General features: G+C 50.7%; 2 protein-coding genes across 3 annotated transcripts in view; one reads left to right on the top strand and one right to left on the bottom strand.

Annotated features, from left to right (window-relative positions):
* LOC112560092 (U1 small nuclear ribonucleoprotein 70 kDa-like) overlaps positions 1 to 26,991 on the bottom strand; it is a 69,713-nt gene that overhangs the window by 17,869 nt on the left and 24,853 nt on the right. The window contains exon 5 of the mRNA XM_025231667.1: positions 8,088 to 8,150. Coding sequence (XP_025087452.1) covers positions 8,088 to 8,150 — 63 coding nt within the window. The remainder of the gene's footprint in view (positions 1 to 8,087; positions 8,151 to 26,991) is intronic.
* The window catches only part of LOC112560091 (potassium voltage-gated channel subfamily A member 2-like), a 63,590-nt gene continuing 38,401 nt past the window's right edge, over positions 1,803 to 26,991 (top strand). Inside the window, exon 1 of one of the 2 annotated variants that reach the window (XM_025231664.1) lies at positions 1,803 to 2,693. In XM_025231664.1, the coding sequence (XP_025087449.1) occupies positions 2,643 to 2,693 (51 nt within the window). In that variant the 5' untranslated portion in view covers positions 1,803 to 2,642. Of the gene's footprint in view, positions 2,694 to 15,621; positions 17,566 to 26,991 lie in introns of those variants that run through there. The other variant, XM_025231666.1, reaches the window with a different exon arrangement.

The raw sequence follows: 26,991 nt of genomic DNA on the forward strand, positions 1-26,991 counted from the left end.
AAACCTTTCTCCTTCTCTCGTAAGCGCCATCCTAGTTTCCTTCGCTATTGGTCGTCCTCACAGTAACCCGCACGTGCAGCCCTATCTTCAAATTCTACCTTTGTAATGCAATTTCGCTTTAAACCACTGCTGTGACCATGTCACGGGGTCTTTTCACTGACTTGTCCGTCTCGCTGCGTAGTTGTGCGACATGAAGTTTGTACCAACAGAAGGAAGAAGCAGAAAAAATTCCTAGCTGCATGTAGGTACGAATGGCAGCCAGTGGATGGCGAGGACAAGGATCGACGTATGCGCTGCTGCCGTGCCGCTCGTGCACCCGAAATGTCAGTGACGTCACCCAAATGAAGGCCAGGTGCTCGGCTATGACGTCCTAACTGCTTTCATCCCCGCCGTCCAAAGCACAGGGTACGTAGCCTCCCCTCCGCCTGTGCACGAGAGTTGCAGGGTTTCTGTGTGTCCGAGGGCACGACGTCCACTGGCCTGACCTGTGACCAGACGGCAAGCTCAGACGTCACGGGCTAGCGGAACTCGTGACATGGCGTCAAGGAAACTCACCAATATGTCTTGTCTACTTCTCGTCTGGCAACGCTGGAAGCTTCCTGAACCACTTCACCCACATGTTGGTGCGGACGTGGTGATAAACGGCAGCGTCAACAACGCACACACTGTAGTGACAACCACAACACCGGCCATTAAGTCACATGTCTTGCTATCACCAGCATACAGATCTGTAATGTGCGGTAATAACGAGGGCTATTAACGGCTTTGGAAAATCAAGCTACGAGTACAGTTCTCTGGCATTAGAGTGAAGAGGTGGGAGTCCTAAACTCTAGTGCTTAACTCGAGCTGCACGAGCCGCTTTCCTCCAGGTCGATAAGGCGTCTCCTTTGATTGGAATTTAATTTTTAACTTCTTGGCAGATCGAAGAAAGATGACAGCACGGTCAGGTGTTGGAAAAAGCGTAGGCAAGCGGCAAGTGTAAAAAATGGAGCTTTACAGATTTCCAACAAATCCGCTCTTAGCAGCGAAGTTAGGATGGAACAGGGGCCCATACCCTTCCCTCTCTCACCACTTTCTCTTACAACACACACACATACAGAGGACAGGACTCTAGGACTTTTCGGGTATCGTGCCAATTGTGTGCCTACAGGACTCGGCGCCAGAGGGAGTGTCGAAATCACTAGGTCCGCCGCGCAATGCCACACCTCCATCTCTTGAAAGTGGTGCTAGCTACTTAACTTCTGGCGCTGCTCACAGGTGGGTCATCTGGCAGCATGATGTAGGAGGAAGTTGAAAGTCATGCCAGCGCCTCCCTTCTGAGAAGCGCCGAGATTCGCCAATGAGCGAGTACCCTGACCTCTCACCCTTCTCTCCTAGCACGCACACCCGCCAACAACTTTCCCTCCTTCCATCGTTCCCCTACACCTCGGCCCGGTGGCTTCATCACGCTGCTCACGGCACCGCCGCAGGCCTATCAAAAATGTTGATTGGTCCCACCTGTACGGCGAGAGACTTCTTCACCACGCCAGGCCGCCCAACACACGCGGCGGCTCGAAAAACACGGACCCAGCGTCTTGAGGCTCACGTTGTCAGCGATCTGTTGCAACAGGACGAGCGGCAGCCAAAAGCACCTAAAAGATGAAAAACAGACGATCAACATCGGCAAACTCCGTACCCCTACCTCCCTCAACTCCTTTCTCAGCTTCCTCCACTTATTAAAAACTTTTTTCTTCAATTTCAAGCAATCCGCCCTGTGGCTTGTGAGCAAGTTGTATTTGCCGCCTGCGCTCGTCAAAACAGCGAGGGGGACAGGTGTGAGGAGGAGGTGCTGCTGCAGCCGCTTGCTTACTCGACAGGCTTAAGGTCGGGATCATAACCTGATGCATCACAGCACCTACGGTGGGTGTGGCGCTACAATGATGGGGTAGGTACTAGAAACTGGTGGCACAGTGCTAGGGAAGCTGTCTGTCGAGCCTGCTGCTCACCTCCTGGGCAAAGGGTAGGGGAGGGAGATAGTGCCAAAGAGGTGCGCCATGTTACATGACGGATCACGACGCCGTGAAGACCGGCGCCACCATCGCTGCACCCGCTTAGCAGCAAGTGTCCCCTCGCTCGCGCAACCCCTTGGGTAACTGCAACACGTTAACACTGGTGCATTTGTGAGAGTACAGACGCTGGTGCCTTGTTGGGAGCACAGATGCCGATACATCTCTGGGAGTACAGAAGCTGGTGCCTTCCTGGAAGTACACTTCACGACGTTGGAGATGAAAGTTCCCGAATCTGTCGCCGCCAGTAGCGCCTGTGGGCGTCATGCTGACGACGGAGGAGGACCGGCACAGCGACGTCGACACCGCTAATCTCCAGCGCCACCTCTGCCAACCCACTGGGGTTTTCACTGACGATCTAACCATGCCGATGAGGGCCTGACCGTGGAGAAGCGCGGCCAGCGAGCGACTATTCAGCCCACCCGTGGAGTACCCTGAGGTCGTCACAGCAGTGTGTGGAGAGAGGTCGTCACAGCCTGAGTGTGGAGAGAGGTCGTCACAGCAGTGTGTGGAGAAGCTGTGGAATCTTGTGCAGCAATACGACCAAGAAAGCAGTCCCTCAAACTCACAAACACACCACACACAGCCTGGCGGAGCATGACCATGCACACCAACAATCGAATGGCCATCTGGTGGTGGGGAGACGAGGTAAGGAATTCCTTTAGATTTTGTTATTCACGGGAAACCAAACATACAAAACAGTCACGTGCATACCTTGGAAGCGTAATAGACTATATGACCGACTATTTTATATCTTTCCACATTAGCTGGATTGTCTCTACTTTTTGCGAATGGCAGCCCCTTTCCCAGACACAATCTCTACCTCTTTGACAACTTAGTGTTCTACGAAGCTTTCCGTGTGCGCGTGCATTCGAGCGTGCATGTGTGTGACACGAGAGCGCGAGATAATGAGAACGGGAGAAAGAAAGCAAATCAGACGCGGAGGAAAGCGCTGATAACACGGCCATCGTGTGTGGGCAGAGACGCAGTCCACCAGGCTCCGCCGAGCTCTACGAACTTTAATGGTCCGTGACAAGTTTGTAAACAGAGTAAACCACTCCACGCGTTATTGCGGATGAATGAACAGTATTTGGGTTAAAAGTAATTTGCAGGGAGCTGGGAGTAAATAAAAGCCCGTCGCTGTTTCCACGTCTGCCTTTTCTCTCCATTCCCCTTTCTATTCCTTGTGCCGGTCCTCGGAATACAGAAGAGAAGTATTACCACGCCTTCACATCGCTGAAAAAAAAGTTACAGATATCGTCTTTGAAACGAAAGTCGCACAAAATTCTCAGTGCTCGTGCAAACCGTTCCACTTCTCAACGTCGCAACAGGTGCTTTCGAGTCTTTAAGTGTTGTACACGTGCCATGCACGTGCATTTTAACGGCTCAACGTGTCTCTACTTCCGACGACACCCCCATTTACATCCCCACCCCGCACCCTCAACACACACACACTGACACGCGCTGGGTACTGTAAAAGTCGGATGTGAAAACTATTCCTATACTCAAGACCTGAAGACCAAATTTCGTCCCTCAGAGCCCCTATATTCAAGACGCACAGGAAGAAGCAGCTGCAGTCGCCCAGCACTGGTGCCAAGCTCACCTCCAACCCTATAAAAAACAATTGTGCAAGTTTCTCAAACGGATGGCATAAAACGAAATTTAGAAGTTGCCGTGCCTGGAGGGTGCGGGGTGGTGAGGTGGGGAGAAGCACCGGGCCCTGCTGATTGGTAAAGCAGGTGAACAGGGTTAGGCTGGCAGCGCCACGCCACGCGCACAAAGCAGCCAAGGCCTGTAAGCAGATGCCACATGAAGAGAAAAAGCAGCCTGCCCGGGACGAAATCTGAACACAGGACAGCCAACCCTCACTGTATCAGTGACAGGCACTAACCGTTTGAGACCGGACTGTCCGCAGGAGGGGGGGAAGAAACAACCGCAACACTGGATCACCAGCGGTGTAGAGGTCTGCGCAAACTCAGAACGATTCCGACTCCAAAAACAGAACTCTTCGATACGCACTATCTTTCTATTACATTGCCTAACCTGGCATCTGATGACGATAGTTGCATCGAAACCTCACCTACAACTCCATCCCCTCCTCTTCCCGACGAAGTTACGGGAAACTGGAAAGTCGCGAAATGTCAAGCATCCCATCAACTGTGCCAACAGCAGAGGCTTTGTGCCGACACGCATGGAGATCACCCACCACCCAATGACGCCTACCTCACCCACATGTCAGTGTAAGCGCCACCATCCTGCCCCACCGCGAGGGCTGAAGTGCTGAGGTCAAGCAAACAGCCCGCTGACTGTCCATGTCGTCGTCACCTGGCGAGACATCGTTCTTGCTCACCGTGCTCTCAGGTCCGTTTTAAGCAGCCAAACAGACAACTTGTTGTCTTAAATCGTCATGTAAACATTGCCAAATATTTTTATATTATATATATGGCCTGTTAAAAAGAGTCTTATCCTAACGCAACTTGTGTATCACGGTTTACAAAACGAGGTCAGGGTCAGAATAGAAAGACTAGGTAACCCATTTTTTTCCGATCCTGATGCCGGCTGGTCTGTTTCGTCACCTACCTACCCACAAGCGGCCAGACTTCTCCTCTTCCACCACACACGCTGATACCCGGATGGTGTCGAGACTAACCCGATTTGACAAGTCTGATATCGAATCTACGTTCATCTTTCGGACTTTCGGTCCCCAGAAGAGTCGCAGACGACGAGGAGTAAAACCTACAGCCGACATCACGACGATGCCGCACAGTGCCCACCTCCCCACCCGAGATGTAAAACGCAGACACTGGCGTGTCGTACAGCAAACCATGCACGTTCGTCACCGCAATTAGCTTGGGCACGTGACAGCGGCCCCCCACCTCGCTTTACCCTCCTCACCTCCATTAGGCCACCTCGTGTTCCTATCCCACATTCCCCACTTCAACCCACGTCCACCAGGTAATTTGTGTGCAACTTTCAATGTCTCTTGCTTGTAAAAGGCCGCGTCTGTCTTGCGGATGAGATGCGGACAGGTCCCATTTGGGGGCCGGCAACAAAGCGCCACAAAGCGTTACCCGAGTCGTGTTCCACTTTTAGACTGGCAGCTGTCCCCCAGCTTCCGGCCCCGCCACAGATCAATATTCAATTAGTGCCCATCGTCAGCGCCAGCGCCCCCTATTGACGCCATCACAAACGGACGCTTGCGCGATCCCTACCGCCGCCTGCTCCTGTGACAAGGGCGATAATCCACCAGCTCTTCTATCTGAGGCACAGCCCTAGGTAATTGTCCCGTGAAGTCGTTCCCTTGGGGTCAGGACGTACCGTGGGCTTACTTTTCTTTCATTTTTTTTTAAAGTGTCGCCCTAACCCTAACCCCTTTCTTATGCTCTTTAAACGTGGGTCTTGCGAAAAAAAATCGGTGCCCCCTATCTCTGTTACAAGAACGGATCTGGACCCATCTCCCATCTTAAAATTAAGAACAGGGAGTGAAATAGAAATTAAGCGAGGGATGAGACCACGTACACGGAGAGCCAGCTCCCTTGTGATTAACGAGCTCGAGATTAAAAAAAAAAAGGGGGAAACTCCTGCAATTTGTAGCACACTTTTATCGGCCTCCCCCCGCCACCACTAACCGTCAAGCAGCCGATTATGACGGTGGAAGAAACGCAGCATCTCTTTGGCCCAAAATAGCCTACACCACCAACACCACCCCTAACCTCACATAAACTGCGACCAATATCAGTTGCAAAATGCGCAGTTACCTTTAGGTCACAGCAACTACCCCGCAGCCCCCACCATCCCTGCCGTCCCCACACAAGGATACCCTACCCGCACTGAAGTCTGAATCCCGTGAGGCGAATCGTGGACTTGCTTGTTGACGGCCAAACCAGTTTCGCTCGCCCACCAGCTCCTTCAAAAGCCCAATGACTCCATTCGCCAAGTCTGGGGTCACGACAAGCGGCTAGGGCGAGCGGGGCCTTTAGGGAGGCCTGCAGAGGAAGGCTGGAGCCGTCTAGTGCCAACATTCCAACACTTAAAGTCGCTATCTGCCAATTCCAGCGAGTAGGGGTGTGAAATCTTAGAAGTCAAGGGTGAGGAATTTTAGCGAAGAGCGCAACGACGTCAACACTTAAACTTTTCCTCCGCCTCTCACTCTCTCTCCTGTCGTTCGTCAGACTACACTGAGCACCAAGCCGCCAAACTTATATACGAAACAGGCCAGAAGTTCTCTCTCTCACTCACACACACCCTGTGTCAATCTTCTACTGCTGTACGATGTCCCACCCACGTCTCAAGCTACCGGAGGCAGGTCCGTCAACTGACCTTCGCGTGTTCCTCTTCCGCACGCGAGAGAGAGAGAGACTGAGACATGCAGATGTGGACCTTGGAGTGGGAGGGGGACGCTGGGAGCCAGAGACCGGGGAACAGGAGGGGTGGTGGAGGCAATAATGGTCTACTCATCTACAGTTGCCGTCCATGCCATCGGAACGACGAAACTTGCGTGAGCCAGTACCTGCTACCTGTCTGCATGCCTAGCCGAATGCATATAACCCACTGAAAGACAAGAAATAAGCAAGAAAACAATTATCGCCGCCCTCATCTTTCTCTCCTGCATTCCATTTCCTTCTGTGCAAGCGCGCGTGTAAAAGATGAGGGCGAAGTGGGTGTGTGGGATTGGGGAGGCGACAACATCTTTATTTTCTTTCAAGGGAGAAGAAGGAAGCCAGAATTCTGAGACCATGGTGAGTTTTAGTCACCTACATGCATGAGAACCTTGCTGGAACATATACGGGGTGGTGGAACCGAAATCGGCAAAGTCAGTCATCCACATAAAACCTCTCCAACCTGCCGTCAGCCACTGCCCCACTGGAATAGTCGAAACAGTCGGGGGCGTGTCTCGGTGAAAGAAGGGAAACTTAGGGCGAGAGAGAGAGAGCTGGTTCCCTCGCAATGATAGCCTATTGATCGAACCTCGGGGCAGTCCTCCGCGTATTTTTTTTTTTCGGCCTGAGCGCCCGTGGCACACAAGGCTTGGTGTGGCTGCGCCAACTGCATGTCAAGTCAAAGTCTGCAAGTGAAGCTTTCTTATCGGACAGCATGCTATGCACGTTCTCTTTCTCACACACAGAGCATTCTCACACTTCCCCGTCTACTTCCTACTGCGCAGACATCATCATCACATTCACTCCGTTTAGTGCTTCAAAGAAAAACCCACTCATGGCCCAAACAGTATCCAATGTCTGCTGTCTGGCACCAAAGAAATGCTGACCAATATCCGCCGATCTTAAAACGAGAACCCAGGGGTCAGCCACACTTGCTGAGATCGCAAGCCCCACATCCCTTGAGGCAAGCAGTGAAAGTGCCATCATGGTCGTCAGGTGACAACCTCATCCTCTGGTCATTCACTGCCTGCTGGTCTGTAAGAGGACGGCAGCTGCCAGTGTGGTGGTGGCGTGCTTCTCGTGGCCAGGTCACCTCGGACAGTGTGGCCGGACAACGGGTGCACAACAAACCGAAGGCGGCCAGCTGTGCAGTTCACAAGTGTGTCAAACAGTTCCTACATCCAGTCATCTCTTTCCACAAGATGACACGGCAAGTTTGTAAACAACTGCCAAACGATTCAAGGCGTCTCACGGGGCAGAGTGAAGAGTGTCAATACTATAAGATTTACTGCATCAACAGATTCCACAACTGTTTCTCATAATGAAAATGTTGTCTGCTATTGGTGATGTTGTTTGACGCTGCAAGCTGACAGGTCTGGATTTTTTTTTTCTCCGGTTGAACTCAAACTCTCAAAACACCACCGGACCGGGGAAATAATAAAAACTCATTATAAACATATCAAACGCCATTACAAACACCATTATCCTGACATGAGGGTAAACAAGGTACAAAGTGTTTCAGGACATCATCATGCTATAGCTCGCCATTAGTGGAGAGCTCTGGGGTCTAATTAATTAAAGCAGGTGGTGGCTTTATCAGGAGTTGCTATGCTCTCACTTTAGTTCCAGCTACAATGCTTCAAAACGAAATAAATGCACGTACCTTTTTAATTGGACCATACACTTCAAACTCTCGCCGAAGTTTGGATTCACTTGTGTCGTAGTTCTACAACAAAACAAGAAACAAAGATAAGCTACAAACAACATATTTTATAAGAATCAAACATCAGATGAATAGAGAAGAGAGCGAGGCAGACAACAGGTGGTTATGAGATAGTATGATGGCAGTGACAGAAATGGGAATACAACTTCAGCTCATTTAAATATACAGAATTATTATAAATAGATAATTAGCTGGGTGTGATACACAGAAAATATTAGGCAATGTAGATGAATGCCTAATGTCTCTGACTTCACAAGTCCCGCAGTTTCCCTTTGCCATTCCCACTTGTTGCTCCTTGTAGCATCCTAACACGCCAACCCCATAATCTGATTACTTTCAAGAACGAAGGCGATTGGTGTTCATACACCCATTGCAATGTGCGGGGTCCCGAGGATCGGTCCTCTCCAGGGTTTGTCTCGCTGCTGCACCTAGAAGAGGCCATCTGCCGCTTGCACCAGACGCACCGAGGAACGTCAAGAGGCGCGCAGCTCACCGACCTGGTGCTTTGCCTAGCAACCAGACAGGACTGGAGGCTGGTGCTGCCACGCTTACTGGGCCTCTCGAATCTGTAGAAGTGCTCCTTTGGTGTAATTTATCTTTCTAACCCTTATTCCACCTGATTAACCTTTGGCAACTCTTTGCGCACTCCCTGAGAACTAACGGTCCATTTTTTTTTTTTTTTGTTTGCACGTGGCATCTGTTTACAGGGCTGGCGGGTGTTGTTGTGTGTGTTTTCCACGTTGTCCACACTGTGAAGCAAAGACTGTAGCTGTAACCAGTGTGCACGCTAACATCGCATGAGGGCAGTCAACTGCTGTCATCGCCACCCATCGCACTGGCCATTCTCAGTGGGTCCCAAACGACTTCGTGCCCCACATTTGCTAAAGGTTTTTCTCCATGAGAAACAGTCTTTTTTTTAATCTCATGAAACAAAAATCGTGGAAGATCACGAAAAAAAAAACAAAACCGCTTTAAAAAAACGATACAGGCTACACAGTGAATGAGAAACAGATGGAACGAGCGGCAAAATAACCTGGTTTGTGTCGCCTCTATTTCTTGCCTCTACCGCAGAAGATTTAATTAATGATTAAGAAAAGGAAAAGACCGAACGAAAAAGGACTGGCTGGACTCAGTCCAAGAAACTAGCGCTAATGCTTGACTTTGCACAGCGTCCAGAGACATTTAAAAAGTTGTAATGCTAGACTAACACTTGGATACAGGTTTCCTTTCTTTAAACTTTTAAGTGTGTAGGAGGGAGGAAATTTGCACAGCGCTCAGGTTGTTCCAGCGTGCAAGTCGCTCGCCGGTAAGGACGGCAGGGTTCTCTGTGTAAAGCATTTTGTCCTGAAGGGACGGGAGAAGGAGGGTGACCTGCACAACAATGGGCTCGTTATTCTGTAAGGCAGCGCGAAATGGAATTATGCAAAACACCCAGCAATTTCCTTGTCTTTATCGAAGAATAAGACACCGCGTCACAACCCATTTGCTGTGAATGAGAAACACGGGTAGTAAAACAAAAAGATAACTCGCATCATTCTGAACGGCCACCTCCCCGTCTCGCTTGTTTGCCTTGTCTGGCCTTGTGTGACCTGCACGCGCCTCCAACTCCCGCAGCAACGTGTTCCAACAGCACTCGTCGCTGGATGCCGTGGTGCGAGGCCACGGTGTCGGGCCAAAGTCCCTAGGGACCCAGAAACACTGTGAACACGAGATGCGCTCGAGCGTGTCCTGACGTTCGCTGCTCCCAAAGGGACGACACTGCGGCATTATGAAAAGAACTAAAGGATGAGTTGTGCTCAGCGTCGGGGAAAACATGTCGATATGGAGCCGAGCTGAGGTGCTGATGTAACGAGCGGGATGATGCCTGGGCATGCCTGACCGACTGGCTAAGTTCTTGGCAGAGAGTCGCTCAGTACAGTAGAAGCGTCTGATGTAAACCTTTGTTAGAAAGTTTACACAAAAAAAAAACCAAGCAAAAAAGCAGAACATAAATAACACAAAAAATTACTACTTCCGTTAGAATCTACCAAGCAAGCAAACCGTCCACAGACATGCCTAGACATCCGGGCTCGTTACACTGAGACGCGTGGGCAAAGGCTTGGACAGCAAAAGAAAAACCAAGATCTGCAAACTATAGAACAACCGTTTGGCTTTGTGCAAAATTGCGTCTTCATCCGCGGCTGAAGGGCCTTCGCTGTTGACAATCTTATTTACAAGCTCTTCTTGGCCTACAGCGCGACACAGCACTGTGTGGAGAAGTAAGCCTTCAGGGAGCAGTGAACACATTACTCCTCTCCATCACCCTCACCCCAACCCCCTTCCACGAGGTCGAAGATGTAAAAACGAGAACCAAAGAGGTCCAGCATTCTCTGTCACAGACAGCAAGCTGCGGTCAATGGCGTCCCTCGCCAGTGAAATCGCCACACGCACTTGTGTCAGTTCCAGTCCTGCTTGCAGCACAGAGCGAAGACCAAAATCAATGATGCAAATAAACAGTTCTCATAACTCTCAGTCTTGGCGCAATGAGTGGCTTTCGTCCTTCGTGGCACGTGCACGGCACCCGAGCTCATGACGTCATCGACTGCCCACCAGCACACCTAATGACGTCTAGTGACGTCCCTTTGCCGCCCTTGTCGGGGCCTGTCTAGCTGCAGACCCATGGTTGTGAAATTAAAATAAACACCATCTTGGCACCTAGGTGGCCGTCGTCACCTCCAAACCGCTCAGCGCTGATAGAGGTCGTGACCTCACATCGAGACAGCGTACGATGCTGAGCTGATAGCAGGAACCGAGGGCCAGGTGGACAACACTTCCTCGGCAGCAAATTAATTGGCTAACGGGAAGCACTCTGGAGAATGGCTGCAGTTTTACTAGCGATAGCGAAGACAAAAGCGCCTGAGCATACAGTCTGAGAGACGAGTTTGCTGCACACACCCACATCAAAACAGTCGCCTCCAGGTTCAGACACTACTCTCGCGCTCTCTAGCCTCTCAGCTATCAGTTTTCCCCGGGTAAAAATGTTGTACGATGGTCAAATAGTAAGGAAAGATATTCATCGTCGAGACAAAATCAATAAGCAGGCGCAATTAACAGCAACATCGAACTTTGGCTGCGGCCTACAAGCCACCCTAAACTGCTTTAACAGCGCCACCTTCACCATGGTCGTGGGGTCACTTCCGCCTCACCAGGCTAACAGAAACATGGGACGAGACCAAACACAAGGCCGGGCGCTGGGAAAGAAGACACTTCCACATCAACGGCTGATATTTATTTTAACTCCAAAGACAGAAAAGCCGTCAGCAGCCAACAAGCGCGATTGGTCTCTAGGCGCGCGTTCGCCTGGCCACCCTGCACGCTCGCATCCCCGCGCCCCAGGAGCCGATGGCGGGGACTTGATGACTTCCAGTAAATGGAAGCACGATATAGTGCCGCCCACTGGGACGCTAAAACAAGCATCGTGGGCAGGAGAGTACGGAGTGGAGCAATTCTGTCTCTTAATCCTTCCCCTCAACTCTCCAACCCTCCACATCCATGCCGCCGCCGAGACGCGCGCACTGAAATGTCTTGCAGAATGTGGCAAGCAATGCACCACCATGCGATAACAGTTGGTGACAAGCCAACAGCAAAGGTGGCAGTTGGGAATGGAGGGAGGAGGGGTTGTGATACAATGCTATATGCACCACAAAACCTGCCTCCTTGTATTCATTCTCGTACACGAAGAGAAAAGTATAGCGTGCCCCAGACAAAATACGAACCCCGCACACCCAATCCTGTTTTCGGGTGACAAGCGCTCCATCGCAAGACCACGACCGCTGCGAATGATGAACACTAGGGGGCGTAGTTATGAAGCAAATAGAAGTCGTTTCCTTAGGGCAAGAATTGGAAACAAGGAACAACTGTCTTGTTTTCGCATTATGATATGCACAGACCCCGTGGACATCCCTTCGTGTGTCTTTACCCCAGAGGATCTTTGCCACCGCCTTAGGGTAGAACAATATCTGCGATGTCTGGACACTTCTTTATAACTTCGTAAACAAGCCGCTTTGCCCTCGAGTTCCCCAAGGCAAAACCTTACCCTCGCCCTGTATATAAAACAGTCATCTACTTCCTCTCCATTCCACAAACATGTTAGTAAACTAGACAGCACCGTCTACCCCACTGGGACACCTTGTCGCGGCATGTGCCTCCACCCCACCCCGTCCCTCCAAGGTTTTGCGAGCTGATAGGAAGGCGCCAGAGGCAAACATGGTCCGTGAGATTTGTGCTATTACAAGTCTTTCTACACCAGGTCCTAATGGCAGCGCAGTAAGCCGACCACCCCATTGGTCCAATCCTGCTGACGTAGCTTCACCAGCGTGGTGTCGGGTGTCGTGTTCAATTTAGTCTGTGGGTCGTCAAACAATGAATCGTGCCTGCACATCAACACACCCACACAGGTGGGTAGGCAGGAGAAAGAGAGAACAGCATGCTGCTGTTACTGTTTCAATCTATTAATTATATATAATTACAGCTGAGTAACAGATTCTGTGCTGATGTTCTGGCGTGAAATTGTATGTTTATGGATACTGCTTATGACTTGCAAAAGCTATATGAACGCCTCTGTGAACACCACTCATAGTTCATGGAAATAGGTGGGTATGATGTTTAAAGAAAAAGGCAGCACTGAGAACAGTTCAGCTTGTTCTTCTTTCGGCTTCCCAACCTTCAAACATTCACCAATAGGCAGACGGATGGGAAAGGGTAGAGTGAGACCCAGCAGCCCACTACCTCATTCCCACAACAACTGGACATTAGGAGGGGTGTGTATTAATACAATGTAGACTGACGAGAGTGGGGAAAAGCAGTCAGCCCATGCAGAGAAAGACAAGCGTACCCGAGACGAGAGTTAAACCAACTCTCACTGTATTGATGACAAGCGCTAACCATTGCGCCACCGGACCCCCGGGACACAAGGATGTGTATAATAAACACAATGGCGGCTGAAGAAAAAAAATGTGAAAGATGGAGAAGACTGTGAACAAGCTGAGCCGAGACTCCATCACCTTCACTTCTGTTTCCCTAGCCCCGTCTCTATGGAGACACGTTCAGACTTTTTTTGTCGAACAACTTTTTAGAAACCCTTCTTCCTCCTCTTCCACACCTTTCCGCCTTTTTTTTTTTTTTAACCCCTCCAGCGATCTCACAGGTCCTCGTGGAAACAATACAAACAACAGACTCTTTCAAAATCCGCATTTGGCGGGAACCCCCCCCCCCCCAATAAAAACAAACAAAAATGAAAAAGCTGAAAACGCTGTCGTGAGCACGGTTTAGCTGCCGCCAACAAATACACTATTGACTAAGTCTGCGACTAGTGCGGTATACAGGGCTACAAGTGCGGCTATTTCCGGAGGATGGCATGTCTCCGCAGTAATCACATAGCTCATCGTCAGATCCTGCCACGCGGCCATCTTCATAACCTCCTCGTCCGCCATTTGCCGGTCTAGCGAGTCGCTCACAAATCTCAGCCACTGGTGGCTACACTCATCTCTTTCCCTACTCCTTGTCCTTGTTGTCGTCTTCTTCCTCTCCACCCATCCCCCCACTCTTCTAAAGACCCTGTTCTGTTGAGCCGCCTTGACCAGCTAATAACAGAGAAAAACAGTAAGTCACCGACCTCTTCCCAGCGTGCGCGTGCAAGAGAGAGAAGGGACAGGGAAGAAGAACACTCGAGAGCCAAGTCCAAGAACATGCAATTATCTCCAATGATCACGCAACACTCTGCACGTGCGGCACAGCTCCAGTCTCTAGTGGTCGCCGCGCAAGTCCCTGGAGGTGCAGTCCCCTTAGGGCTACGCTTCCTACGCTACGTGCAGCGCAAGAGACCAAAGGCGAGAGGGAGAGGGAGGACCCGTGGACTAAAAATACATATAAAAATACAAAAATAAAAAAAGCAGAAAAATATTTGAGGAAGCAAATTCACTAGCTTGTCGCGTGCGCGTGTTGCCCATACATTATTGATGGCGACAGTTTGCAGTACTCAGGGCTGGCCTGGCCCGGCGGCCAAGTCAACACGTGGTACACGCCACAAAAACTGCGGACCTCACCCCCCCACACACACACGCCACCCCAACCATAATAACGCACCCCTCCTACCCCATTACCGTCATCTGGTCAATCTGCTTGCTTCCCTGCTCTTACATCACCACCGCCACTCTCCCCACTGTCACAAGGCGTCATTGGCACGCAACAAATGACGTCAGTCTGCTGGGCGGACGGCCTCCCGCTGAACGAAAGCTGCCACGGCTCCCTCTCTCTTCGTGTTCTCCCCACCCCCACGACCTTCCGGTGTAGACGCACCCAGACAGGTGCACACGCACGTGTTTAATTCCTGCTGTGGTTGGATTTCTGCTGGACAGCAGGACAACAACGATGGCGAGAAGTGTAAACACGGACATGGCGAGGAGGCACGCCAGCAAAAACCTGCCAACAACCCGCCTCACCCCACCCCTGTCTAACTGAGTTAACAAGAAACGGAAGGAAAGGCAACGCAAGTGATCAATGTTGTCCGAAATTAAAAAAAACCAGGCGGCACATTAATGGAGGGTTAGTCTACAATAAAGACATGCTAGCTAAGAGGTAAATGCCGTCATGTACGAGCTGTGTGGGGGGGGGGAGAGGGGTAAGCTGCCCCCCTCGCTTGCTTCACCTGTCTGACACTGAGCGAAAAGTGATGGTAAATGCTATTCCAGACACGTGCCTACAGAAACGCATGCAACACACATCGTTTATTATTACAGTCTGGATGGTGCACTGCTCCCCAACGCTTCGTTCTCCATTTAATTTTTTTTCTCTCTCTTCGTAGGCGGCTTAAGGTAGTTGGGGGTGGGGAGGATAATGGAACAAGTGACCGTCACCTCCCATTGTCTCTTTGTTCCTCTACATGAGAGCACGCACAGCGCTCGACAACATCTCACACGCCCCAGTTTGAGGGAGATTGGGGAAAAGGAAGTGCATGACACGTCACTTCCGCAGGTGGTGTTCGTCTACATGCTATAGTTAGCAGCGGACAAGATGTAACTACAGCAACAGATGCTGTGCACGTCGCAAAGGCCACCGAGAGATGCTGACGAGAACAAGACGAGACTGCATGCAAAGAACATAGATGCTGACGAGAACAAGACGAGACTGCAAGCAAAGAACACCGAGAGACGTCAACGTCAAGATCCCAAGCAAGCCGATGACCGCCATCGGACAGCACCACGACTCACCTCACCACTAAGCGCTGCTCCAGAAAAGTGCGCAACCTGGAATACCTGTCAACAGCAGCTCTACACGTGCAAGAAGAGGGTGGGAGCAAAGAGTAGCCTAAGCGGTTCAACAGCAACAACTTCTACAATCTGCAAGGCATATTCTCCAACAAAAAAAAACCCATCGAAATGCGGTACACAATTTGACAAATCTTTTTTTTTTTTGAGGGCTGGAGACGAGCAGGGTGAGGTAGAAGAGAAAGAACATCAGAATGCATGGCTAGGCATCATCACACAGTGTAGGGTACCGCAAGCGAGATGGCGGTTGACAGTCAATTGTAGCTCACCCACACAAAGGTATGCACACAGTCAAGTGACTTGCTTACACCTGCAATTAAGTCACTACAAACAAATGGGTTGGAGGGAGGTGGCGGGTGGATGAGAAGCAAGAAGGACAGGTAAAGTGCAAAAGCCGCTTTCACGTCCAAGCAATGCGTTTATTCTAGCGAAAGCCAGGGTTTGTCAATCAAACACGTGGAATCTGTAGGCGCACGCACTGGACGGCACACATTCTCTCTCTCACGCGCGAGCTTGAATGTACCTGTGCTGCCATCTACTGGCTGGTGCTGCCACGCGACGCCGCCGCCAAGGGGGAGCCATTGTGACACTGAGCAATCTTCGGTACCAGGAGGAGGATGGGGTGGGGGAGACAACTGCAGCGGCCAGCTAGGCAAGGGGGGGATCACACGGAGGACTTGCCTGCAGTCCGCGGTAACACACGGGCGCGAAGGGAGAGGATCGAGCACCGATGTACGTGCCTCTAGTTTGTGATTAACTCCCTTCAACACCGCATCACATCAGTCTGCTGGAAGCTGCAAAGGCCCAGCAAAGCCCACCGCCGCCTGTCAAGAGTTAAAACGAAGACGAACTCACAAAACAAAACCAAAAATCTTCGCCAGCGGTGACGAAAAAAAAGCGGGAAAGGAGAGAAAGGCTCCATCGTAGTCGTGTTGCCGGCGAAGGGAAAAAGAGGTCCGCCGCCGCCGTTGTGCCGTCGCTGTCGTCGTCGCCGTGTTTGGTGTGGTGTGGGCGGCGTCGCTCAACTCCCCTGGCTCTCGCGCTGACACGCTGTCGCTTGCTGGAGTTTGTGTCGCGCAGCTGTCGCGAGCGGTTAACGCTTGCCGCTCTTTCAAACCCCAATATTGTCGCTAACCGCATGGAGAGAGCCACCCCGCTCACGTCTGTCGGATTACCACGGTCACTTCCAACACCACAGCTCGGCCCGTGAGCTTTCACCTTTTCATTGCTTTGCATCGCCGACACTGGCATCCGTGTGGGCGGAGGCTGAAGGCAGGAAGGTTGCGGCGTGGGGAAGTGGCCAGCGAGTGATCAAGTTAGCCAGGTGGCGATGGAGGGGCGGGAGATGCCAGACCAGCCTGCAGCTGCCAGTGGTTCCAGCAAGCAGCCGATGACAGCGGTGGTGTGTGGAGTCTGGCAACAGCCGAGTGATCATGTCGATTAGAGGACGACACCGACCAAGCAGCAACAAGCGACGGGGGAGACGCAACACCGGCCACAACCGCCGCGACCCACGTCTCCAGCGCACGGCCACGACACAAGCCTGCACTAATCATTGGTATCATCATCACGACGACGACGACGACAACAAAGATGGTGCCTTGAAAAAGGGGAAAAGAGTGAGATGAGACCCCCGTAGCAGCCAGCAGCGTGCTGATCTTGTCTACGTCCGTCGCCAAGTCCTCCCGAGGAGAGCCTGGAGCCGAGCTAACCACTTCCTCTCATCTTCCGTCCTTATCCTCCGTACGACCGGTGCATGCACCACCCCACCCCACCCTCCACACACACCCCCAGCGACGTGGCCAGCAACACGGCGCGCGGCCACACTGCGGCGAAGGGTGACGGGCTGGTGTCTGTGCCGTTGTTCCTCCCCTTGTTGTCGTTCTCTACTCCCCCCTTCCCGGTGCACAGAAGTGTCGACGGCGTCAGACGACCGGTGGGTGTCGAGCTAACGCGGTGCGCAACACCACTTACATAGACACCTGGGCACCGCTGGCCGGACGAACGGTCGGCCTGAGGACTAACTAAACAGTGAGCGTCCAGCCGTGGATTTTGTATGTGGCCAGGCCAACACCAATACAGCCAACATGAGTATGATCAGCTATAGCACTGGGGTAGGTGCCGCTTGTACATCTCTTGCCCTCACCCCCCATATCCCCCTTTTACAGGTCACTGCTCGCCCTACACTCTCTTCCTCCGTCAGCGGCCTGTCTCCTTCAGTCCGTGTGGTCAGCGCTGTCGGCTCACACCTGTCCTCAATTACAAGCTGAGTGTCTGCAGCTTTGTCTGTGCCTGTCTTCCTTCTACACACCGTCTGTCCCACTTTCCTGACTGCAAGCATGTTTTTGCCGCTAATATTTATTTCATGATGCACACATCTCTCTCTCTTTAGACACACACACTTGTTGCCATGAATTCATGTTGTCACTGTACAGACCTAATGCTTCGTGTGTGATGGAACGTGTGTGCATGCATGAGAGAGGGGAGAGAGGGAGGGTGTGATGGAAGAGCAGGGCTGGGGGCACGTGGATGATCCGTAAGAACTGAGCTCCCTCTCAAGACCAAAAGGGTTCATCACACACCGCGACAAAGACAAATCTCTGGTATCAAAGAATAACCATTAATCATTTTTTTTTTAACATTTTTACCAACAATCCTTGCGCGGAGTGTGTAGCCTCATGAGCTTGTTGCTTGTGTTAGCAGCAAAACAACCTCAGGTGACATGAGGTCATGACGAACTAGAGACTATGGTGGGCTGCTCTCATACTCAACTGTGCCGGAGCTTGTCTATCGGCATGTGAAACTCGTGTGTTAGAACCTTTAATTATATCAGGAAAGGAAGTGGAAAATGTTTATTTATACAGCTCGCGTGGGGTTCTCAGTTTACAGATACATATCGACATAAACTCGACAGCACACTACACTTATTTCTCTCTCTCCTCTTTTGCTGGAAAATGTGTATTATGACCATCACCCCTCACCATCATCACTCGCAGCAGCCTCGTGGTGTAGTGCTAGCCTGGATTGTACGAACAAAGAACGCAGGCAGGCGGAACCTTTAACGACCACCCACCCCTACCCTACATACAAGGAACTGTAGTGTGTAACACTCTACGACTTTTTTCACCAAACGCAGTTTGCTAGTGGGTCATTCTAGTCTGTGGGACCGAGAAAATAATCCCACTGCCGCCGGTAAATCAGTCATAATTATAACCGCATTACCAAAGATTTTACATGCTCAAAATTTCCACCCCCCTGCTCCCATAACCTCCACCCTATCTGCATCGGCTCTTGATGTTAACTGGTTGTGATAATGAGGTAATTCCGTTCGTTGCTTCAGCACCAGAAAGAACTTTGCAAGACACATTATCACGAGACAAATGGCGTTTGTTGCCCCACACGGCGGAGCAGGTGAAGCGGAAACATGGCGAGCACAGTTGAAGGAAAACCTACAGATGTTGTACGTAGTCCGGCATGAGCCACAACCCACTCCTCCTTTCCAACGGTTATATATGTAGCAACGGTAAGTTTCTGGCTTCGGTCTCTCAATCGTCGATATGTTGAGCCGTTTCCCCTAACCCCTTTCAAAGAAGAAAGAAAGAGAAAAAACAAAAAACAGGTAGAAATAAGCCGGGGTATGGCGGCCAAGTGGATCCCGTGCATAGTAAGCGAGGACCTGTGACTCCGAGACACTCGCCTCCGTGTCGGAGTTCGGCCGCCAAAGTTCTAGATAACAACGTCGATAAGATCAATAAAACGCCGACACTCTTCTTTCTTATTGGTGGTGGAGGAGGCAGTGGTGGTGATGTTTGTTTGGTAGGCAACATAGCTCATCTGCCTGTCAAAACTTTTTGCTTTCAACAGCCGAGCGCACAGCGGGACAATCAAAGACAAAGATATCGGCCTGTACAGTGAGAGGCGGGGAGACCATGCACTCCTTCCTCTCATCAGGAAACGTGCTCAATGCTGACGACGATGTGAGCCACGTGATGTCCAACAAGTAAATGTTTCTGTATCCCACACGCTGCTACTGCTGGCAGTTTAGCTGATGAGCACAGCACCAGCTACTGCCTGAAACTTTGCGCTCTCGTCTACTGAAACTCGCCGTGCCCCTTGCGTCCTTTTTCTACCCCGAATACCAACCGGCACCACTTGACACAACTCAGACTGGACACACTGGCCTGGTTTTTGACAGCAGTAAAAAGCATCAACAAGGTGCTTGCCTTTTGTTGCACGAGCCTGCGTCCCAGGGAGGGGTTAGGAAAGAAGGTGAGGATGGTGGAAAAGGGTCGGTCCAGCCCAGATTGGAACTAGGGTCGTGCAGCAAGGAGGAGGGCGCCAAGTGGTTAGAGTGCGTCATAAACCAAACTCAAAATAATAAAAAAAAGTTTTTAATCTCACGCCTGCGTGATCCTCGCACCCTGCCCCTCCCCCCAGGCCCACCCCAAGAGGACAGGCGAGCGCATGTTCCTGACAGCGGGGTCGGACAGACGCCCAGTCGTGCAGGAGCAGCCTCATGTCTTATCTCAAGGCGATAGCCGCGCCGCATCGATTGTGATAACGCTCGGCTATCGATCTCTGCGCCTTGCCAATAAGCCGGGGTCAGCAGCATGCCACTGGCTTAACGCATCCACTTCCTTACCATTCTACTTTCACTACTTGTCTCCAGACGCCCATTATACGATTCAGGACGCGTGCACACACACATATATATAAAGGGCACTTGAGGTCAGCGCCATTAACGACAGCAAGTTGTAAATGAGTGAACACGACTCCCGTCCCTCGCCGCCCGCCATCAACAGCGGCGCGACGGCAGCGAAGAACTTCAGTCTGTGCAAAGGTAGCGCGTGGCCTTCAGGGACCGCAGATACGAAACGAGGTGAAAGGTTGCTCCGGGACAAACCAAAAGCAAGCGAAAGTGCGACCCCGCGAAACATTGCTTTATGCTAGTTTACCTTCGAGCGTCCGCCACAGTACACTTCAGGTGTCTGGCCATCGCTTGATAAGTTTGGAGACGAGACGCTAGTCCTGAGTTCTCTACAATGCTGCAGAGACTCCACATACCCTACCAACTACGAAATGCCTCCACCACCCCTCCTTTCAACAGACATGGAAACAATATCAGCTGGTCAGCTTCAGTGCTGGGTAGGCGACACGTCACTACACCTTGTGACGTAATTGTGACGAGGAGCGAGTGTCTGCGAGAACACGATCGTCCATCTTAGACTACCCTCGCCAACATTTACCGTTTGTTCCACTGCCGGCAACATACACAAGCGTCGCATGTCAAAGACTTATGATGCATCCGTGAACTCAGCATGCGTACCAGTACCACCCCGATCCCACACTGGAGCATCAACTAGCTTAGGGTCTAGCCTGCTACACCAGTTCCGTGGTGAAACTGCTGTTAAGGAGGTGGTGGCGGGGAACTGTCAATGTTCAAACTTGTGTAGGTAGGTACGTAAATAGTTTCCATACATGACCGGTTAATTGACCCTACTCCGACAATCTCCATTGCACACACACACACACACAAACACACACGTGTTCCAGTCACACGCCGTGTGCCGCACCGGGAGGATCGTACCGCAGCTCCCTCTACCATCCCAGGCCGTCAGCGACGATAAATATTGTGGATGACATATTTCATACCAATAAAGCCGCCTTTGTGACCGCATGCCTGGAGGCCGCGGATGCCGCATGTTCAATTATTTAACCCGAGCCGTCCGCCCCAATATCCGACCTGACTCCTCGCTCCGTGCCCGCCGTAAAGAAACTCATACCGCAGTGGGAGGGTCGTGATTGCTGACCACATCAACAAGAAGTACCACCTACCCAACTGGCGCACTCGCACAACACTGGCATGACAGGACACACGGTCACACATACAACACGGTTAGCCACAGAAACAGCGGGTAGGAGCGTTTTATAGACTGACGTCACAGATAAGGGTGGAGGGATTAGACAGAGAAAAACGGAGATGAAGAAAGACCAGTCTAGCCTGGTGAGGAGATAGCAAGAGAAGTAGGTTCAGAAAGTTTGTAAAAAATCAAAGTGGTTTTAGTTACGTATTCAGGTTAGTGTTAGAGAGAGAGAGAGGGAGAGGGTGGGAGAGGAAGAAACAGAAAGATGAGCAGATGCCGTGACTTGGCGCACACAAGCATTCCATCACACGGCTGCAGCAGGCTGCTGGCATAAAGTGGCCGATCAGCATCATTAGCTGGAGGAAAATTGTCTCACACGAGGTCTGGAGTCAATAACAGCTTCAGGATGGCGACCGTCTGAAAATCTGCGCCATCTTGCGGTGCGTGATCTCATTGCGGAAGTGTACACACACCACACAGACACGTGCCGCGCGCGCAGATATACGTTACCGTGTGCATGAAGAGTGTTTTACCGCCATTACATATATAGCTGCTCGTCAAATCATTTACATTCAGAACTGTTTCTGATATCAGGGTTTATATAACTTTGTTGTTAAAGCGCTGTTGCCCATTCATCTGTCGCCTGACCAGCTTGTGTGTGTGATAATGTCTCAAGGTCTGGCCAACAGTACACGCAGCAAAGCAAAACGTGGTACTCGCACAAGTACCTCTTGCCCTCTCTCCTTCACAGTGTGTGATGCTGGTTTGTTGAAAATATATCTTATATCTAGATCTTACAGCTTTTGACACCATGATTTCGTATACCAAGGACGAAGCATAAACACTGTGGTTGCTTATTTCCCCCTGGAAAGTCACACGTCAAGATGTGGCTGGCCGGCAGGTCTGTCCGCCCAGGGGGACTACGTTGTCTGGTCTGTTATGCCCTCAAGCACCGCACATCCACTCTCTGTCTTCGCTCCCCTTTCCACACTAAAGTCGGCAAAGTTCACCAGGACTGACAAGGGGACACACTTATTCCGCGGTATAATCTTCCTCATTCATTCTAACGTTTATCTAACGTTCAGAGACTAACGTCTCTGTCCGACACGCATGCGCGTGCACACAACGCCCGCCAGCTGTGTCCACGACCTGCAGTTTGTTGTCACGGGTTGATGACGAGGACAAAGCACACTGTCCGTCCTCAAACTTCACCAACAAAAGGCCCAAACAATAAGCCGCATGTCGACACCAGTCTGCTGTCAAACTGCTGACAACACACAGCACGCAAACAAACAAAAAAAGCGGTTAAGCAGAAAGTACACGACGAGTATTGACCTTCACCAGTCAACGCCAGGTGACCCTATCAAACACAGCTTGGTGATGTCCATTGCTGCTTCTGGGTGTGATCAATGTCTCTGGCCGCATCCTCCCCCTCCGTGACCGGGACTGGATGACGTCAGTCCGCCTGTTCACTCACTTTAAACAAGACTGCCGTCACCCAGCGGTGGCATCTCACTGGCGGCATCTGTGTGTGTGTGGTTACAAGCGGCTACAGGACCAACATGTTGTATCGACTACAGCTTCACAGTCAGCAACCATCAAGCCAAGCGGTTTTTATATTCCTGCAGTTGCGTGTCCCAGAAACAAACGTCAATGAGATGCTAGGGAAGCATCCTCCTATCTCCCACAAAGATACTACCATGGGACCAGATCACAGCTCAGGTGTTATGGACACATCTGAAGTTCATCGGATGAGTCCACAGTCCAGAGAGGTAAACAATGAGCAAGACTGAAAACATCGACGGACAACTCGCCTCTCATTTAGCAAGACTGGGAGTAGGGCGAAGAACTGCAGGGTAATCAGAGCAAGTCTGTAATCTCCCCTAGCATATCGACTTCGAAGCTACAAATACCATTCACAATACAAGATCAATGCAGCTTGAACTCAGATTTCCACCAAACCCATGCCGTAAAAAATATTTTAAAAAAAAGCCACCGCTACCACAACTGTAAAATGACAATTTCTAGCGCCGGAGCTAAGCAGCTGAAGCCTACCTCGCTTCTTTATTTGCTGATACAGCACTTGACATCATTGTGGGCCTGGGTTGCTTCCACTTCAACAGCGCAGCGTTTCCGCCTTTTATTGTGAATTGAAAGTGAAGAAAAAGTCGATTCTGTGTGTCTTTCGCCACATTAAACAGGACAGGTGTGTGTTTACATCCAGAGGCCTGTCTAGCTGGTATTGCCGCCAGGCCGTTTCGTCATCCAGAACCTCTGCACACGTGACTTACCGCCATCTTGATCTTCGCGGAGTCTGTGGTGCTGTGATATAGGACAAGACAGGACCTCCACCTTCACACCAACCAAAAATAAAAAAATGAAATAACAAACGATGTATGTGTCTGTAATCTGCACCTTGCATCCATCACCTTCCTGGATCTTTGTTGCTGGCGTGTAGAATCGCTCTCTCTCTCTCTCGGTGACCGCCCTTCCCACGGCTCGTCACGCCTCATGGAAACGTTGCCACATCCCGGGTGGGAACAGCACAGGCACTTCTCAAAAGTTTTCTGATTCGGCTCGCAATGCGGTTATGTCGTGGGTCTTCGTCTCTTCACGACCTGCTCGGTCACAATGTGGCCACGAGCTCTTGCGTAAGTTGCCCTACCTATTTATGTGAGGTGCTGCCTTAACTTTCATTTAGTGTGGATGTGTGCTGTGGGACTTTCTCAAAGCCCATCATCACTGACTGCATGAGAAACGCAGCAGCAATGATCGCAGCTACCCATTTCACAATACTGGATAAGACATAGTTTAGTTTATTCTTTGTTACGCTTCCAGAAGCACAGCCCCACAAGATAATAAAAATAAGCTACCCGAAAAGTAATCGAGAACACAGGCCACAAAATTTGCCTGGTCCATCGACGCGATAATTAACAAGGACGAGGTGCACACAGGACAAACCCCATGACACATAAAGCCACCAGCCAAAGCACAAAGGACATGTCAAAGTGACCTGCATCAGACAGGATCAGGCCCCTGGCGCCCTGTCCACGCCCGACAGCAGGCAAACCCTGGGGTCTGGAGGTGGAGTCATTAGTGACCATTTGTCCTCATTTCACGCCCTGTCCCCCAACCCTCCTTCCTTCCCCATCGGGTGTGGACGGTGCGTCTAGACCTTGGCGACTAACACTGTCCTGAGGGTTGGGGCACGCCGAGTCAAGATGTCCTGCACGAGCTGTCAGTCCACGTCACGTACAGCACTTGTCGCAACTGTTGGTGTATCGACGGTCATGTGGGTAGCAGATGCCGAACACAAGACTACTTTGCCGACAGTTTTTGTTGACCGCTAGACCTGCTAAAACATAAAATTTTGCTTTTAGCAGATGCAAAACGTTTATTTAAATTGGCGTTTAACGCCGAGCCAGCAACTGGGGCTTTAGTCGGCAAAGACAGTCGTGTCAGCAACCGCCAAATGCTCAAAACAACAGCGTGTCCGACACCAGACATCAATCCAACGCTTCTTTATTATTCAGGAGCCAAATGTGGGAGAGGGACTCATTCTCACGAGTGGTGTCACAAAGAATTCCGTTTATTTCTGTTGAGTTCACACGGGAATGTCGGTTGTAAAAAAAATATTTCCCGATCTTCCCTTTTCTTTCTACCTATGGTCACTTTGTTTTTTTCTCTGACAAAGACATCGTTCTTGTGGACGTAGCAGACGCTTGCACACCGCAGACTTCTGCACACGTAATCCTCTTCACAGATTCACGTGACCTAACAAGCGGCAAGGATCGTATGTTGTACAGGAACGAAAAGCCTTGGCAGTGTGCTGATTAAATCCCTCTCCTTGTTGTCTCCCTTTGACCCTGCTACTGCTGCTGAAGGGAGGTAATTACTGCCTTAGTTCGCCCGACCGCTCTCATCTCTTTGCTGCCGGCAACGGCACGAGGCTGTCACGTGCAAGCAGGTAGCCGACGTACGGAGGGGCAGCAACGTTAGCATATCCTTTAATCTTCCCTTCTACGCTTGGCATTTTCACACTACAGAAACTGCAATACTTCGACAGTGTTATATATATAGTATATAATTCTTCACTCACAAAACCCACAAGCTCGCGTTCACTGCTGATTGACAGAAATTGAATTTACTGGTGTTGGTGAGGTAACGGCAGTCAGAGCATTTAAAAAAAATCGAATTCTGCTAGCACGCGCACAACAGAAACATGGACGACGTCTGGTGCCAATATGCGACTGCTGACTTCACTCGGTCGGCTCCCTTTAAAAATTTGGACTCAGTTTTCTTCCGTAAATGATACGCAAACGGTCTGCATGTGTGTGCGCGCTTTGGTAAATCCGCACGAACACGCTTCACTTCTCCCCCATCACACCACACCCACAAAAAGGAGAAAGGAATGGCGTGGAGAGTGTTGTTTGGAACATCTGTCAGGGGTAGACATCACTGAGTCAGGATTTGTTAGCGGTCATAAAAAGCAGGGTGGTCAATGAGGAGCAGAAAGACGGGCACCAAGGTCCGTGCACACCGAGCCCAACAAGACAAAGCTGGTAGATAACGTGGCTGCCACCTCCTCCTCCTCCTCCTCCCTTGGCCTCTGTCGGCGCCCGCTGTTGTCCTATTGATTTTCGGGTGGCAAAGACCTTATTCTCCTCCAGCGCGCTGCCAGCTTTTGTCAAGGGTGGTTCATCGACTTCGCTTTGTTACCCACCCTCCACTGACGCAATCCGCCATTCCACTGTCGGTACTGTTAGTACACTTCTGTCCACGGCATTAACTTCTTTGCTTCTCTAATATACTTTCATGCTTCCCCTTTTTTGTACTAAAAGCCAAGGTGCTAAAACCTAAACTTCAACAACGCTTTATGATAGCTATCTAGCTTACTGATTCATGAGCAAAGGGAGATGTTAGACTCAATGGCGCATTTTATGAGACAATATCAACAAGATGTCGTCTTCAGGGTAGGAGTCTTTGGCTTCCTTCGTTGCCTTCGGGAGCTGGAATGCGTCGTTTGGCGCTAATCGTCAATGATAACGAAGACCGCGAGTTGATAGCCGAGGAAGCCAGCAGCCCTTCCTGTCTTCACCTGTAGCTGATGTCACTGTGCAGACTGCACTCCAAAGACCACGTCTCCAAGTCGGGGTAACGGCGAACCGCCGGCCTGAGAACCGGCAAAGACAGACAGACGGGGTCGCGGGACTTCGCCACAGGTACAGCTGTCTAATCAGCTTTTAATCAAGCCTCCCCATCATAAGATGTGCTTCGTCTACCTGCCTTGCCCATTCTGGAGCAGGCATGCGGCCTACGTATGCTGGCATATACACCTCCTTTATTATCTGAGATCTGGTCTTGCCTGAAGCTGTTGTGATGTCTGTGAAGGTATACTGCCGACAAAAAAATACAGCTGCAACTGTCGCGTCTGCTGTTCACTTTCTTTCTCGTAGCGAAATATCCATGGCTTCACATTCAAGATAACTTCTGTCTCTAAACCCCACTCCTAGTCTCTCACACTTTTACTTGAAGATCTACATTTAATGTGCATAGTGTGCACTGTGCAAATATGTCGCGATCAGACAACTACAAGAACTGGACCTCTGGGGAAAAGGTTTCCAAGGAAAACACGTTGTTGAATGATTGACAATGTTTGCCAAAAAGGAGAAGGGT

The sequence above is a fragment of the Pomacea canaliculata genome, linkage group LG3 (genome assembly GCF_003073045.1).
Source record: "Pomacea canaliculata isolate SZHN2017 linkage group LG3, ASM307304v1, whole genome shotgun sequence".
Taxonomy (NCBI): Eukaryota; Metazoa; Mollusca; class Gastropoda; order Architaenioglossa; family Ampullariidae; genus Pomacea; species Pomacea canaliculata.